This window comes from Sinocyclocheilus grahami, unplaced genomic scaffold (genome assembly GCF_001515645.1).
Source record: "Sinocyclocheilus grahami isolate Dianchi unplaced genomic scaffold, SAMN03320097.WGS_v1.1 scaffold643.1, whole genome shotgun sequence".
In the NCBI taxonomy this organism is placed as follows: Eukaryota; Metazoa; Chordata; class Actinopteri; order Cypriniformes; family Cyprinidae; genus Sinocyclocheilus; species Sinocyclocheilus grahami.
In genome coordinates, this window is record NW_015505822.1 from 551,907 (window position 1) to 568,668 (window position 16,762).

The 16,762-nt window shown below is 36.4% G+C and overlaps 1 protein-coding gene across 1 annotated transcript in view; it reads right to left on the minus strand.

The window, feature by feature from the left end:
• Positions 1 to 2,232: 2,232 nt before the first annotated feature.
• The window catches only part of LOC107558364 (GTPase IMAP family member 8), a 21,367-nt gene continuing 6,837 nt past the window's right edge, over positions 2,233 to 16,762 (minus strand). The window contains exons 3-8 of the mRNA XM_016242024.1: positions 14,336 to 14,418; positions 4,599 to 5,276; positions 3,173 to 3,982; positions 3,043 to 3,102; positions 2,499 to 2,603; positions 2,233 to 2,378 (exon numbers count right to left, since the gene is read on the minus strand). Coding sequence (XP_016097510.1) covers positions 2,233 to 2,378; positions 2,499 to 2,603; positions 3,043 to 3,102; positions 3,173 to 3,982; positions 4,599 to 5,276; positions 14,336 to 14,418 — 1,882 coding nt within the window. The remainder of the gene's footprint in view (positions 2,379 to 2,498; positions 2,604 to 3,042; positions 3,103 to 3,172; positions 3,983 to 4,598; positions 5,277 to 14,335; positions 14,419 to 16,762) is intronic.

Sequence of the window (16,762 nt, forward strand, 5' to 3'; positions counted from 1 at the left end):
TCACTATGTGGAAATATTAGCATAACGCCGCCCAAATGTTCACGCAAAGAAAGAAGGCGTAACTTTATTGTTGCTGCCACCGCCGCCGCCTTGTTGTGAAGACGCTGTGTTTCGTTGCGAAAGCAAAAATACTTACTTTGGTTTCTGCGAAAACGCGGACGGATCGATTCATAAAAACATAATTTACTCTCTAGTGTGGAATGCCACGGAATTCGTCAATTTTGGACGAATAAATCAAAAGTAGGTCTGCCACATAATTCGAATCGCGATATGAACTAGTGTCTGTGAATATTAAAATGCAAAAAGACGGTTTAAATATGAATCCTGCATGTCCCGCTTGCCTCTGTATGTATGAATGGCAGAAACGCGGTTTTGTTTACTACACAAATACTGAAGCACGCGTGACGCTCGCGGTGATTTCCGGCCTCTGCGTTTCACTATATGACGACATGAACACAAAAACGTAGTCTCTTTCTTTAAAACACATTACAAATCTTACTGACCCCAAACTTTTAAACGGCAGTGTAGTAATGAAACTAACATTTATTTCTTACTCGTTTTACATTTGCATTTAATCATGTAGCAAATGCTTTTATCCAAAGTGACTCACAAAACATTTATCAACATAGTAAGGTTTCAATTATTTCAAATCACAGCTGAAATCATCTACTGTTGGTTTTCTTTTAAATGTCTTAGTTAATGGAATCCATAAATCCATCTTTTAAAACTATGACAAGGTTTAGCACTTAGATCGACGTGTTTTTCCTTTTCAATTTGTCTTTCAAGTATACTGTTTGAGTCACCTCTACATTTGATCAGCTTGAAGGACTGGGTTGCTCTTTATGGTCCATTTAAAAATGCTGGCCTGAGTTTGTGGATACAATATTGATGCAAACCTGCAGAAAAAATCTGACTATAAAGTGCGAGTTTCTCTTCACCTCTATGTTCTTGACCAAATCACTGAACCTCATATTGCACCAGGACGAGTGTTGTGGTGTACTGTAAAAAAATCACTTCTGATCAGGTTAAAAAAAAGATTAATAACTACTCATGAAGACAAAAAATTGAATAAAAAGCTTCTTAACACAGATTCAGAATTATATATTAACAAAGAAAAACAGGCAGCCTATATTGTCTATCGGCAATAGTATAGTGATGTCTTCCGTCAACGTGCTGAATTTGTTTGACAAATTTGAATCCGATGCAAATTATGCATGGGCATATCTTTCAAATTTGCTGAACAACCGTAAAAGCAACCACACTTTAAGGCAATTTCTTCTCTTCGTCCCACATATCAATCTGAATCCAGCATCCTTGTGTGTTTTTCCATAAACAGACCAGAATTTCTGGTTATGCTCGTGTTTAAGTAAAAACAAAGGGCAGAATCAAATTCGTATCAGCTGAGTCTTTATTTGTGCAATTCAAGAGAACCATAAACAACAATACTCCTTCAGCTGAACATCACAACAGGTGCAGAGTAGAATTAAATGAGATAAAATAGAAATAGAATAGCAAATCTGAATAACTGCTCTTTTGATCATTATAAGGCTGCAGTTTACTAAAAGTTTGCATGTATAAAACATGTGCATTTAAATTAAGTGAATTTATCAATCCTAACTACTGTAGTATCAGCACACTAATACAACAAATGCATTATCACACACAAAGAGTGCAATTATTGCACATGATGCTGTTTACAGAATTATTCTTAGTAAAGCACCTGCAAGAAAAATAAATAGAGGATGCATATAAACATGCATATCAACAAAATATACAGAGAATTTAATAGAAGGCGCAAATGATCAGATTTAAAACCATTGCTGAATGTCAAGTAAGTCATGGATATACAAAAGCATGTTGCTGGAAATGGGTTTATTATTGAAAATGCAAACTGTAAACAAAGCAGCTCCGCTCATGAACGCTACTTTATCAGATAAAAATGCCATCTAAACTATTCTGAAGACAGTCGGTTCCCTTCAGAGATACATTCATATAAAACATCCGTGACGTGCAGTGCTCATGTTTATTCAACGAAGTCAAACGCCACAAATAAATCAATGTATGGGAAACACTGGTAATGTATATCGAAATATCGGAAATGTGTTTAAAAATCATATCACCGTTATTGAAAAAAATTATATCGTGATACATATTGATATTGAATTATTGTCCAGCCCTAATATATGTATGAAAAAAAACAACAGTGTCTTAAAACCTCTGTGCTGTACAGTGTCATCGTTTTTTCAGTCTCTTTGTCCTGATCCCAGATCCTGGATCTTGTATTTTATCAATAGTATGTTGAACATAATGGTTGTAATTTTGTAACCATCTCTCAACAGCATGCTCTGACATTCGCCTCTTCTCAGCCTGAGTGAGCTCTGAAAATATGACATTAAAATGTGCATTTTAGAATGCATTTCAATGATTTCTCAGTGGAACACAAACACTCAATTTATACTGCGTAAAACAGGTGCATCTGCTCCATTAGAATGACTTACCGAATGATGATTTAATGTCTTGCAAGCTTTCCTGAACACCATCTATGATTATACTTTCCCATCTGCTGAACTCTCTCTGCAGAAGTGCTTTAATCGGCTCAGGAACTGAAAAGAGATCACTGTTCACACCACAGAATAATTCTCACCACAAACTGTTAGAATATCTGCTTTTAATGTTTGACGATTTATATTTTTTAGTTTCATTATTTTAAAACATTACATTCATTATTTTTCTGTTGTCCTTTTGAGGTGGAATAATCACTTTTAGGGAATGAGGAGGTTTATTCTGAACTACAAATGAAACATGATGTTCAGTCTTTACAAATGATACATGAGAACATGAAAGTGAGTGAAAACTTACAGTTCAGAGGATTACTCATACTGCTACATTCATCACGGTTTAGACATTCTTCCATGATATCCATGCATAACTTTTCTATCTTCCTTCTTATCTCTTCAGCTTTTCTCTTAAACCCCTCGTCTAGAAAGTGACAGACATCCTTCAGTCTGATCTCCATATTCAGAGTTCAAAAACCTCACTTACTGTTGTCCTTTTGAGGTGGAATAATCACTTCTTTTAGGGAATGAGGAGGTTTATTCTGAACTACAAATGAAACATGATGTTCAGTCTTTACAAATGATACATGAGAACATGAAAGTGAGTGAAAACTTACAGTTCAGAGGATTACTCATACTGCTACATTCATCACGGTTTAGACATTCTTCCATGATATCCATGCATAACTTTTCTATCTTCCTTCTTATCTCTTCAGCTTTTCTCTTAAACCCCTCGTCTAGAAAGTGACAGACATCCTTCAGTCTGATCTCCATATTCAGATCCCCATGTTTGTCAGTTTTCTGACAGCTTTTCTCATCACAGTTTTTCCTTGTGTTAAGGCGAAACAGACTGTTTTCTGCCGCCATCTCATCAATCTTCTGCAGCAGCCCTGAGACTTGATCTCGATTCTTCTTGTCTGTGTTGTCAAAGACGTGATATCTGTTCCTGCATTTCTCAATCAGCCACTGAAGAGCCTCACCTTCACTCTCAATGTGCTGCTCGATTGAGATGTCTTTAAATCTGTCGCCCCACGTGAACAGAACTATAGTGTGTCTCCAGACGTCGTCTCCCAGGATAGACATATTTTGCTCAGTGATCCTCTTTTGTTCTTCTTGAAATGATGTGTCTGCTGGAATCACGAGCAGCATGGCATGAGGGAACTTCTTACACTCTGAAACGCTTCCTAAGATCGCAGATCTAATAAAATCTGGGTTGAGTTCAGATCCGAAGTACTTCCACCAGCCTGGAGTGTCCAAAACGGTCATCTTCCTTCCATCTACATCTCCAAACCCTCTCGTACCCTCTCCGGTTTTTCCTCCTATGGCAAATTCATCCCGGTTCAAGATGGTGTTTCCAGCTGAACTCTTTCCTGCAAGAACCCATCCCAGCAAAACAACTCTGATCTCCTCAAGACGACGCACATACGCTGAAATAAAAGGACAGTTGAGATGCAAAACTAAAGCATCTGCATCTATGGGCCTGTTTACATCTAGTATTCAAAGCCAGTTCTTGAACACTGGAGTAATGCGTTCCTTGAAAAAAGTAATCTGATTACGTAACTTGCGTTACTTGTAATGCGTTACCAACAGCACTGGTAAATAATGACAGAATGTTAATTTTCGGGTGAACTATTCCTTTAATGACAAGCGGCAGCATGTTTAGTAGCTACTATTAGTCAGCTGTCACTTTAAGAGCTGCACACATCCGTTTGTCTCTCAACTGTTCACTTTCACTTTAGACATAACCAACTGTGTTTATATGTAAACCTTGTGTGTTTCTGCAACCCGTTCTCATCAGTCTGCGTATAAATAACACGACTTTACAGTATTAGAGCAATCAGATGTGAAAGGTCACTTGTTTGGCGCAGTAATCAAGTGCAGCGTCCCGTGAACGCTGAGTAACATTTGATGTGAATGTATGTGGCGTTGTGTGGCTTAACACTACGACATTTCGTCAAAAGCAGATCGTGGAGACGTTTTAATCATCCACGATCAAAAATCGTCATTTCGCACACCCCTACTGTAACCGCACCTTCAGCTTACCGTTTTCTTGAACTTTTGACCATTCCTTCTGTACTCTGGATTTTCTAGAACTCGCTCTGGTCTTAATTTCCTCCCACTGCTCATTGACTTCCTTTACTTTTTCCAGGTCAATGTTAAAGTGCCTGCCGTTACTCCTCTGGACAATTCCTTCGATTTTCTTGAACAGCTCTTTGACCTGAGTTCGGTCGTGATGGTTTGAGTTATTCAAAATGTGATATTTATGTTCACATTTTTCAATAAGCTGTTTGAGCGCCGACCCCTCTTCCCGAATACGCTGCTCTACGTCTTCATGTTTGATTAAATCTCCTCTTGTGAAGATGACGAGGGTGTGAGTCCAGACATTCAGACCCAGCAGCTCCACATACTCCTCCAGAAACCTCCCATCAGGGTCGGTAAAGGCTGAATCTGCCCGAATCACGATCAGAACGGCGTGAGGTCCGGGTGAAATCATGGAAATCCTGCGGACCAGCTGCTGTTTGGAGATGCTGGATAAATCATTCAGATTGAAGGTTTTCCACCAGCCAGAAGTTTCCACCAGACTGACTCTCCTGCCGTCAATAAATCCCTCTCTCGTCACATGTTCATCTCCTTCAGCTTCTGTTTCACTGGTTTCCAATATAGTGTTGATCACCGATGTTTTCCCACAGCGTTGCCTTCCAATCAACACTGCTCTCAACTCTGAGACAAAACGAGAAAATCAAAAATAAAATAAATAAATAAAAAAAATTAAGAGCTGTATGTTTACCAGAAATATTTCAGCCCAACTTTGGGTCAAATATGGACTAACCCAACCAATGTTTTACATTTTTAAAATACATTTTTAACCCAAAAGTTGGGTTAGTCCATATTTGACCCAAAGTTGGGTTGAAACAGCCCAGCATTTTTTAGAGTGTACATTTTATGCAAATATACTCACCCGTTTGATTATTTTCTTTATTTGTTTGATGTTTGGACATTTTCCCACTAACGTGTCCAGATGCATGAAAGAATATAGGCCTAAAAAAATTATATTAAAAAAACATAGGACAATACCAAAGAAGTAAAAATTATGAAGAATTCAAAATTAAAGATAACAAAGTGAATAATAGGCAAGCGTGTAGAATTTAGTAGGGATGCTATGACATCAATATCCAGCAACTACTAAATTGTTCATTGCAATAATTTTGATCAAAAAATGTAATATATGTGTATGTGTGTGAATATATATGTACTGTATACTGTATGTTTTGTATTCAACTGCTTCTCCTCTTTGCTCTTTTTACATTGATATCACTCTATATAGACTGTTCTGAATATGTTCTGGATTTGTGTTGGATCTTTGGAATGGAAATATGGATTATTTTATTTGTAAACATCACTCTTTTTTCATTTATTTCAGTTAATGTCATAAACTAATGTCGTGTAAACATGAGTGAAGACGAGAAAAGAGGAGCAGATGAACCGATTCAATTGAGTGTCCAGACATTCAGGTTCACAAATCTTTTTTTTTTTAACCGTGGTTTTACTATAGTAAAAGTGTAGTAACCATGCTTTTTTTGTAAAACCACAGTTTTACTACAAATACCATGGTTAAACTATGGTTAGTGTAGTGTGTTTTTTATTCTTTTGGAGTACAACCATTGGTTAATTTTCGTAAGGGTTGTGTTGCCAGGTAAATAAATAAATAAATGTACATCTTAAGAGGACACACAGAATGAATATAGATGCAGTTTTCACTGCTTTAGGATGAACTGAACTTCGGATAGTTTCCATGTAGTACTTGTCTAGATCAACTCTGAATAAAGAAAAAAGTGTAGTGTGTTTTTTATTCTTTTGGAGTACAACCATTGGTTAATTTTCGTAAGGGTTGTGTTGCCAGGTAAATAAATAAATAAATGTACATCTTAAGAGGACACACAGAATGAATATAGATGCAGTTTTCACTGCTTTAGGATGAACTGAACTTCGGATAGTTTCCATGTAGTACTTGTCTAGATCAACTCTGAATAAAGAAAAAAGAGGTTTAGAGCCAGATTTATTTATGTTTGTGAAATTTAGCTAGCAGGAAACAAATTAATGAAGTTATATTTTCTTATAATTCTCTTTTGAGTCAAACAATCCAAAGAAAACGTATTTAAAACTGAATTTAAAATGAATTTTTTTTTTCTGTGTGGTTCATTGACAAACAAGTGAATTAATCTTCCTCAGAAGAGACAAAAACAGCAACTCACTTCAACGTCTGACTTATATATTATAATCACGTCCAGAAGTTTTTTGTGAAATTTGGAGTAACCCATTCATCTGTTGTTTGACCTCTTCATATTTAATGATAGAATTATAGTTTCCAAAGTCAGACATCGCTTGTTATGATTTTCCATCCCGATCTCATGAAAGTGCGTATAAATAGTACGCCAAATAAAAACGAAAACTCGTGGTATTGATACGCAAAAATAGACTTTGGCGTGTATATGCTACACGATGGGTAGGTTTAGTGTTGTGGGGTAGATGCGTATCACATGCACGCGAAATCTGCGTATTATACCATGCCAACAAATTTCGTATCATATGTACGCGAAAACTGCGTATTATATGCACGCCAACAAATTTCGTATCATATGTACGCGAAAACTGCGTATTATATGCACGCCAACAAATTTCGTATCATATGTACGCGAAAACTGCGTATTATATGCACGCCAACAAATTTCGTATCATATGTACGCGAAAACTGCGTATTATATGCACGCCAACAAATTTCGTATCATATGTACGCGAAATCTGCGTATTATATGCACGTCAACAAATTTTGTATCATATGTACGCGAAAACTGCGTATCATGTGCACGCCAACAAATTTCGAATCATATGCACGCGAAAACTGCGTATCATGCACGCCCACTAATTTCGTATCATATGCACGTGAAAACTGCGTATCATGCACGCCCACCAATTTCGTATCATATGCGCGCGAAAACTGCGAATCATATGCACGCCACCAATTTCGTATCATATGCGCGCGAAAACTGCGTATCATATGCACGCCAACAATATGTTCTGGATTTGTGTTGGATCTTTGGAATGGAAATATGGATTATTTTATTTGTAAACATCACTCTTTTTTCATTTATTTCAGTTAATGTCATAAACTAATGTCGTGTAAACATGAGTGAAGACGAGAAAAGAGGAGCAGATGAACCGATTCAATTGAGTGTCCAGACATTCAGGTTCACAAATCTTTTTTTTTTTAACCGTGGTTTTACTATAGTAAAAGTGTAGTAACCATGCTTTTTTTGTAAAACCACAGTTTTACTACAAATACCATGGTTAAACTATGGTTAGTGTAGTGTGTTTTTTATTCTTTTTGAGTACAACCATTGGTTAATTTTCGTAAGGGTTGTGTTGCCAGGTAAATAAATAAATAAATGTACATCTTAAGAGGACACACAGAATGAATATAGATGCAGTTTTCACTGCTTTAGGATGAACTGAACTTCGGATAGTTTCCATGTAGTACTTGTCTAGATCAACTCTGAATAAAGAAAAAAGAGGTTTAGAGCCAGATTTATTTATGTTTGTGAAATTTAGCTAGCAGGAAACAAATTAATGAAGTTATATTTTCTTATAATTCTCTTTTGAGTCAAACAATCCAAAGAAAACGTATTTAAAACTGAATTTAAAATGAATTTTTTTTTCTGTGTGGTTCATTGACAAACAAGTGAATTAATCTTCCTCAGAAGAGACAAAAACAGCAACTCACTTCAACGTCTGACTTATATATTATAATCACGTCCAGAAGTTTTTTGTGAAATTTGGAGTAACCCATTCATCTGTTGTTTGACCTCTTCATATTTAATGATAGAATTATAGTTTCCAAAGTCAGACATCGCTTGTTATGATTTTCCATCCCGATCTCATGAAAGTGCGTATAAATAGTACGCCAAATAAAAACGAAAACTCGTGGTATTGATACGCAAAAATAGACTTTGGCGTGTATATGCTACACGATGGGTAGGTTTAGTGTTGTGGGGTAGATGCGTATCATATGCACGCGAAATCTGCGTATTATACCATGCCAACAAATTTCGTATCATATGCATGTGAAAACTGCGTATCATATGCACGCCAACAAATTTCGTATCATATGTACGCGAAATCTGGGTATCATATGCACGTCAACAAATTTCGTATCATATGTACGCGAAAACTGCGTATTATATGCACGCCAACAAATTTCGTATCATATGTACGCGAAATCTGCGTATTATATGCACGTCAACAAATTTTGTATCATATGTACGCGAAAACTGCGTATCATATGCATGCCAACAAATTTCGTATCATATGTACGCTAAATCTGCGTATTATATGCACGTCAACAAATTTCGTATCATATGTACGTGAAAACTGCGTATCATATGCACGGCAACAAATTCCGTATCATATGTACGCGAAATCTGGGGATCATATGCAAGGCAACAAATTCCGTATCATATGTACGCGAAATCTGGGGATCATATGCAAGGCAACAAATTCCGTATCATATGTACGCGAAATCTGGGGATCATATGCAAGGCAACAAATTCCGTATCATATGTACGCGAAATCTGGGGATCATATGCAAGGCAACAAATTCCGTATCATATGTACGCGAAATCTGGGGATCATATGCAAGGCAACAAATTCCGTATCATATGTACGCGAAATCTGGGGATCATATGCAAGGCAACAAATTCCGTATCATATGTACGCGAAATCTGGGGATCATATGCAAGGCAACAAATTCCGTATCATATGTACGCGAAATCTGGGGATCATATGCAAGGCAACAAATTCCGTATCATATGTACGCGAAATCTGGGGATCATATGCAAGGCAACAAATTCCGTATCATATGTACGCGAAATCTGGGGATCATATGCAAGGCAACAAATTCCGTATCATATGTACGCGAAATCTGGGGATCATATGCAAGGCAACAAATTCCGTATCATATGTACGCGAAATCTGGGGATCATATGCAAGGCAACAAATTCCGTATCATATGTACGCGAAATCTGGGGATCATATGCAAGGCAACAAATTCCGTATCATATGTACGCGAAATCTGGGGATCATATGCAAGGCAACAAATTCCGTATCATATGTACGCGAAATCTGGGGATCATATGCAAGGCAACAAATTCCGTATCATATGTACGCGAAATCTGGGGATCATATGCAAGGCAACAAATTCCGTATCATATGTACGCGAAATCTGGGGATCATATGCAAGGCAACAAATTCCGTATCATATGTACGCGAAATCTGGGGATCATATGCAAGGCAACAAATTCCGTATCATATGTACGCGAAATCTGGGGATCATATGCAAGGCAACAAATTCCGTATCATATGTACGCGAAATCTGGGGATCATATGCAAGGCAACAAATTCCGTATCATATGTACGCGAAATCTGGGGATCATATGCAAGGCAACAAATTCCGTATCATATGTACGCGAAATCTGGGGATCATATGCAAGGCAACAAATTCCGTATCATATGTACGCGAAATCTGGGGATCATATGCAAGGCAACAAATTCCGTATCATATGTACGCGAAATCTGGGGATCATATGCAAGGCAACAAATTCCGTATCATATGTACGCGAAATCTGGGGATCATATGCAAGGCAACAAATTCCGTATCATATGTACGCGAAATCTGGGGATCATATGCAAGGCAACAAATTCCGTATCATATGTACGCGAAATCTGGGGATCATATGCAAGGCAACAAATTCCGTATCATATGTACGCGAAATCTGGGGATCATATGCAAGGCAACAAATTCCGTATCATATGTACGCGAAATCTGGGGATCATATGCAAGGCAACAAATTCCGTATCATATGTACGCGAAATCTGGGGATCATATGCAAGGCAACAAATTCCGTATCATATGTACGCGAAATCTGGGGATCATATGCAAGGCAACAAATTCCGTATCATATGTACGCGAAATCTGGGGATCATATGCAAGGCAACAAATTCCGTATCATATGTACGCGAAATCTGGGGATCATATGCAAGGCAACAAATTCCGTATCATATGTACGCGAAATCTGGGGATCATATGCAAGGCAACAAATTCCGTATCATATGTACGCGAAATCTGGGGATCATATGCAAGGCAACAAATTCCGTATCATATGTACGCGAAATCTGGGGATCATATGCAAGGCAACAAATTCCGTATCATATGTACGCGAAATCTGGGGATCATATGCAAGGCAACAAATTCCGTATCATATGTACGCGAAATCTGGGGATCATATGCAAGGCAACAAATTCCGTATCATATGTACGCGAAATCTGGGGATCATATGCAAGGCAACAAATTCCGTATCATATGTACGCGAAATCTGGGGATCATATGCAAGGCAACAAATTCCGTATCATATGTACGCGAAATCTGGGGATCATATGCAAGGCAACAAATTCCGTATCATATGTACGCGAAATCTGGGGATCATATGCAAGGCAACAAATTCCGTATCATATGTACGCGAAATCTGGGGATCATATGCAAGGCAACAAATTCCGTATCATATGTACGCGAAATCTGGGGATCATATGCAAGGCAACAAATTCCGTATCATATGTACGCGAAATCTGGGGATCATATGCAAGGCAACAAATTCCGTATCATATGTACGCGAAATCTGGGGATCATATGCAAGGCAACAAATTCCGTATCATATGTACGCGAAATCTGGGGATCATATGCAAGGCAACAAATTCCGTATCATATGTACGCGAAATCTGGGGATCATATGCAAGGCAACAAATTCCGTATCATATGTACGCGAAATCTGGGGATCATATGCAAGGCAACAAATTCCGTATCATATGTACGCGAAATCTGGGGATCATATGCAAGGCAACAAATTCCGTATCATATGTACGCGAAATCTGGGGATCATATGCAAGGCAACAAATTCCGTATCATATGTACGCGAAATCTGGGGATCATATGCAAGGCAACAAATTCCGTATCATATGTACGCGAAATCTGGGGATCATATGCAAGGCAACAAATTCCGTATCATATGTACGCGAAATCTGGGGATCATATGCAAGGCAACAAATTCCGTATCATATGTACGCGAAATCTGCGTATCATATGCACGCCAACAAATTTCGTATCATATGTACGCGAAAACTGGGTATCATATGCAAGGCAACAAATTCCGTATCATATGTACGCGAAATCTGCATATTATATGCACGCCAACAAATTTCGTATCATATGCATGTGAAAACTGCGTATCATATGCACGCCAACAAATTTCGTATCATATGTACGCGAAATCTGGGTATCATATGCAAGGCAACAAATTCCGTATCATATGCACGTGAAAACTGCGTATCATATGCACGGCAACAAATTTCGTATCATATGCACGTGAAAACTGCGTATTATATGCACGTCAACAAATTTCGTATCATATGCACGTGAAATCTGCGTATCATATGCATGCCAATAAATTTCGTACCATATGTACGCGAAATCTGCGTATCATATGCACACCAAAGTTAATTTTTGCGTATCAATACCACGAGTTTTCCTTTTTATTTGGCGTACTATTTATACACATTTTCATGAGACCGGGATTTTCAAGGCTGTAGAGTTTAGTTTAGAGACGCTATGGCATGTTCCTAACAATAGTCTGTCTGCTGTTACGTCCCCACCAATGCCAAAATCAATCCTAACACCCTTGATAATAGGCATAAAGAAACAAACAAAAAAAGTATTTTTAAGAAATGAAAACCGAAATAAATTATTTTCATTTTTGAATGATTATTTCTGCAAATATATCAGCTGGTTGATGGATTTTCTTTTCTTTATTTAGGTTATGCAATATTTGATATTTATTATAATTAGTTATTTATTATATATTTGTTATTTATATATTATTAGGTGTCATTAAAAATAAAACAGACAGTATTACATCCTACCTGCTTTTTCTTTTCTTTTGCAAAGAGCTCAGATCAAATCTCCTAAAGCGCCGCTGCTTTCTGCTGTTTAAGGTCAATGCTGATGAATTTATCAGATCGCAGGTGGATCATGTTTACGGAAAAATTAAAAGGTGTGGTTTGGGGAAAAATTACAGCTTATATAAGTATGATTAATATAGTTGAACACTAGAGGAGTGAAGGCGCCCCTCTTTGGTCACATGAGAAATCACAGAAATCACAAGCTATTGTTCATTTTTACGTAATTTATCATTTGTGACCTTACTTTTTTGTGTGCTCATTCATTTTATATATTAATTTCCACTGATGTTATTTATTTGGTGCTCTACACTGAGCATTTCTAATGAAGGAAAAATAAGTGAAAGTTTTCTGTGAATTCGCAGTAACTGGGGACATAAAACGCTTAACGTTTTCCAAAATCCATATTTCATTTCCACTGATGTTATTTATTTGGTGCTCATAATCTACACTGAGCATTTCTAATGAAGGAAAAATAAGTGAAAGTTTTCTGTGAATTCGCAGTAACTGGGGACATAAAACGCTTAACGTTTTCCAAAATCCATATTTTTCTGAAAAACAAAATTACATTATTAATCTTTTAATTATATTAGCAAAGTTAATAAGACAAAAATAACCATCATATATTACCTTTTGTAACACTGATCTTTCTAATATGAGATCACAAGAAGCTTATAAAAACAATAAACTTTGTAAAGCTTTTCAAATTTATGTAAGTGCCCTAATATTATATAGCCTAGCACCTCAGTATTTTTTTCTGTTTTTATATGTTTATGTTCATTTGATGTTGTTGTTGTTGTTCTGTTTTACATGCTTTAAACTGTACGACATTGCCTTTTATCTGCCTTGTACTTTTTTGCCTTGTATTTGAATGTGATGGAACTAAATGAAATGTAAAAAATAAAATTAAAATTAAAAATTAATGCGTTAAAACAGCATTTTTAAAAGACCAAACTCGTATCGTATTTTAAGTAATTTAAAAGTAATTTATTATTAGAATTTATTTATTTAGCTGATTATTTTCTTCTGTATTTTAAGTTATTTAAAAGGTATTTATAAGAATTTATTTATTTATTCATTCATTTATTTATTTAGCTGCTTGGTTTGTATGGAGGACGAAAACTGCAAAAACAATAAATGAATAAATACACAAATAAATAAATAAATGTGTGTATAAATACACAAATTCTTGTTTAAATATAATATAAATATGTTGTTTATTTCACTACAGAATGGGCTCAAACACAAAATATATATCATCATTTAAAACTCAATAGCATTTGAGGAAAATGACTTACAGTAACACAACCAACTGTGAAGTGTTCATGTCGTTCTCGGTTATAATGCACACCTTTTAGATTTGTGATATTTATTAAAATAAACGGTAAATTCATATCTACACTGTAAAAAAAACTTCCTGTAGAAATTACAGTAACTAAGTGGCAGCAGTTCGCTCGTAACTTACTGTAATTTTATTTTGTAGCAAAAATACTGTATTTTATTTTACCGTGTCATTTAACTTGCTGTAAATGTATTTACAGTGTAATATTGTTTAACTGTAAAATATTTTATTACTGTATTCATTTTTTGGTCCTTTCTTGAGTAATGCATTTTAAAACAATAGAAAATATACTGTTATACTGCAAAGGTTACTGTAATTGGTTTGCTTCACTTTTCAGTTACTGTAAAACTATATGCACAAATTGTAAAATTAGCAGCACTTCCAGTCAACCTTCTGAGCCCTCTTGAGCTGGCTGTCACTGGAAGGCACATGAAACCACCTCCTGCACTGATGGCATTCGATCTGAAAAAAGAAAGAAAGATAACAATCTAATCTAATTGCTTAGTAATCATTTATTCATTTAAACTCAGTTCAATTCATATTGCTTTATTGGCATGACGTCCTGAAAATAACAGTAGAATACCGGCAGCTGTGGTTGCTGTCAGTAATGAACTGTTAATTTACAGTTCTCTACAGTTGATTTACATCTCTTATTTTTTTTACTGCGAACTGCTGCCACTTAGTTACTGTAATTTCTACAGGAACTTTTTTTTACAGTGTAGATATGAATTTACCATTTATTTCAATAAATATCAAAACTCTAAAAGGTGTGCATTATAACTGAGAACTACATGAACACTTCACAGTTGGTTGTATTACTGGAAGTAATTTTCCTCAAATGCTATTGAAGTTAGTAAAGTGTAAACCAATGTCGTGTGTAACTGTAGAGACGGCCCCTAGATGTGTGAATATCGAGTGCCGGGAAACGACACATCTGGCCACTCCGTCGGGTCGTGTGTAAAGTCACAGATACTGTACGGACAATACGGCTCAGTTTTCTATGTATCTTGCTCTGTTGAACGGCAAAAGTGACTTTACTAGGCTATACTGGATTAACACCATGCTGTCAGCGGGAAAGCCCAAGCCACGCCACCAGCTATCACAGGACCTGGTTGACACCCTCTCAGTTAATTTACAGTTCTCTACAGTTGATTTACATCTCTTATTTTTTTTACTGCGAACTGCTGCCACTTAGTTACTGTAATTTCTACAGGAACTTTTTTTTACAGTGTAGATATGAATTTACCATTTATTTCAATAAATATCAAAACTCTAAAAGGTGTGCATTATAACTGAGAACTACATGAACACTTCACAGTTGGTTGTGTTACTGTAAGTCATTTTCCTCAAATGCTATAGAAGTTAGTAAAGTGTAAACCAATGTCGTGTGTAGCTTTAGAGACGGTTCCTAGATGTGTGAATATCGAGTGCCGGGAAATTACACATCTGGCCACTCCGTTGGGTCGTGTGTAAAGTCACAGATACTGTACGGACAATACGGCTCAGTTTTTCTATGTATCTTGCTCTGTTGAACGGCAAAAGTGACTTTACTAGGCTATACTGGATTAACAGCATGCATCTCCTGTCAGCGGGAAAGCCACGCCTCCAGCTATCACATGACCCGAGCAAGTCCATGGTTAACACCCTCTCATTAGCATGTTGTGCAGAGGAACAATAAATAAATGTGGAACTACATTCAGAAATAAATGAGCGATTAAAGGAAAATAAATAGGATGAGTTTCGCATTTCCTTAAACATTTTCCATTTGCCCTCCAATTTATTTGATTTATTTGCCCACTTTAATCACATTTAATTATTTATATACGTATTTAAACAAGAATATGTGTATTTATACACACATTTATTTATTTATTTATTTATTTGTGTATTTATTTATTTATTGTTTTTGCAGGTTTCGTCCTCCATACTCCATAGGTTTGCTCTGTATTTTAAGTTATTTATTATTTGAATTCATTTATTTTATTTATTTATTCGTTTATTTATTTAGCTTCTTGGTTTGCTCTGTATTTTAATTTATTTACTGTTTGAATTTATTTATTTGGTTTTATTTTGTTGCTGCTATATTTTTTATATTTTCTTCAGAAGACTGTTTACTGAGCATAAACATGATCTTACACGTACCGAGCCGGTAAAACCATCCTAATAAACACTAGCGGCCATCAAAAGAACGAGCCCTTATTCCACGGATAGCGTGAATAATCTGACGATGACCGTGGGATGCTGATATTACAGTCGTCTCTAGCTGGACACTCAATCGGGTTACAAAATCTGACGTCAGGAAACACCTCTGGGCATTCCGTCGGGTCGTGTGTGAAGCCACAGATACTGTACGGACAATACGGCTCAGTTTTCTATGTATCTTGCTCTGTTGAACGGCAAAAGTGACTTTACTAGGCTATACTGGATTAACAGCATGCATCTCCTGTCAGCGGGAAAGCCACGCCTCCAGCTATCACATGACCCGAGCAAGTCCATGGTTAACACCCTCTCATTAGCATGTTGTGCAGAGGAACAATAAATAAATGCGGAACTACATTCAGAAATAAATGAGTGATTAAAGGAAAATAAATAGGATGAGTTTCGCATTTCCTTAAACATTTTCCATTTGCCCTCCAATTTATTTGATTTATTTGCCCACTTTAATCACATTTAATTATTTATATACGTATTTAAACAAGAATACGTGTATTTATACACACATTTATTTATTTATTTATTTGTGTATTTATTTATTTATTGTTTTTGCAGGTTTCGTCCTCCATACACCATAGGTTTGCTCTGTATT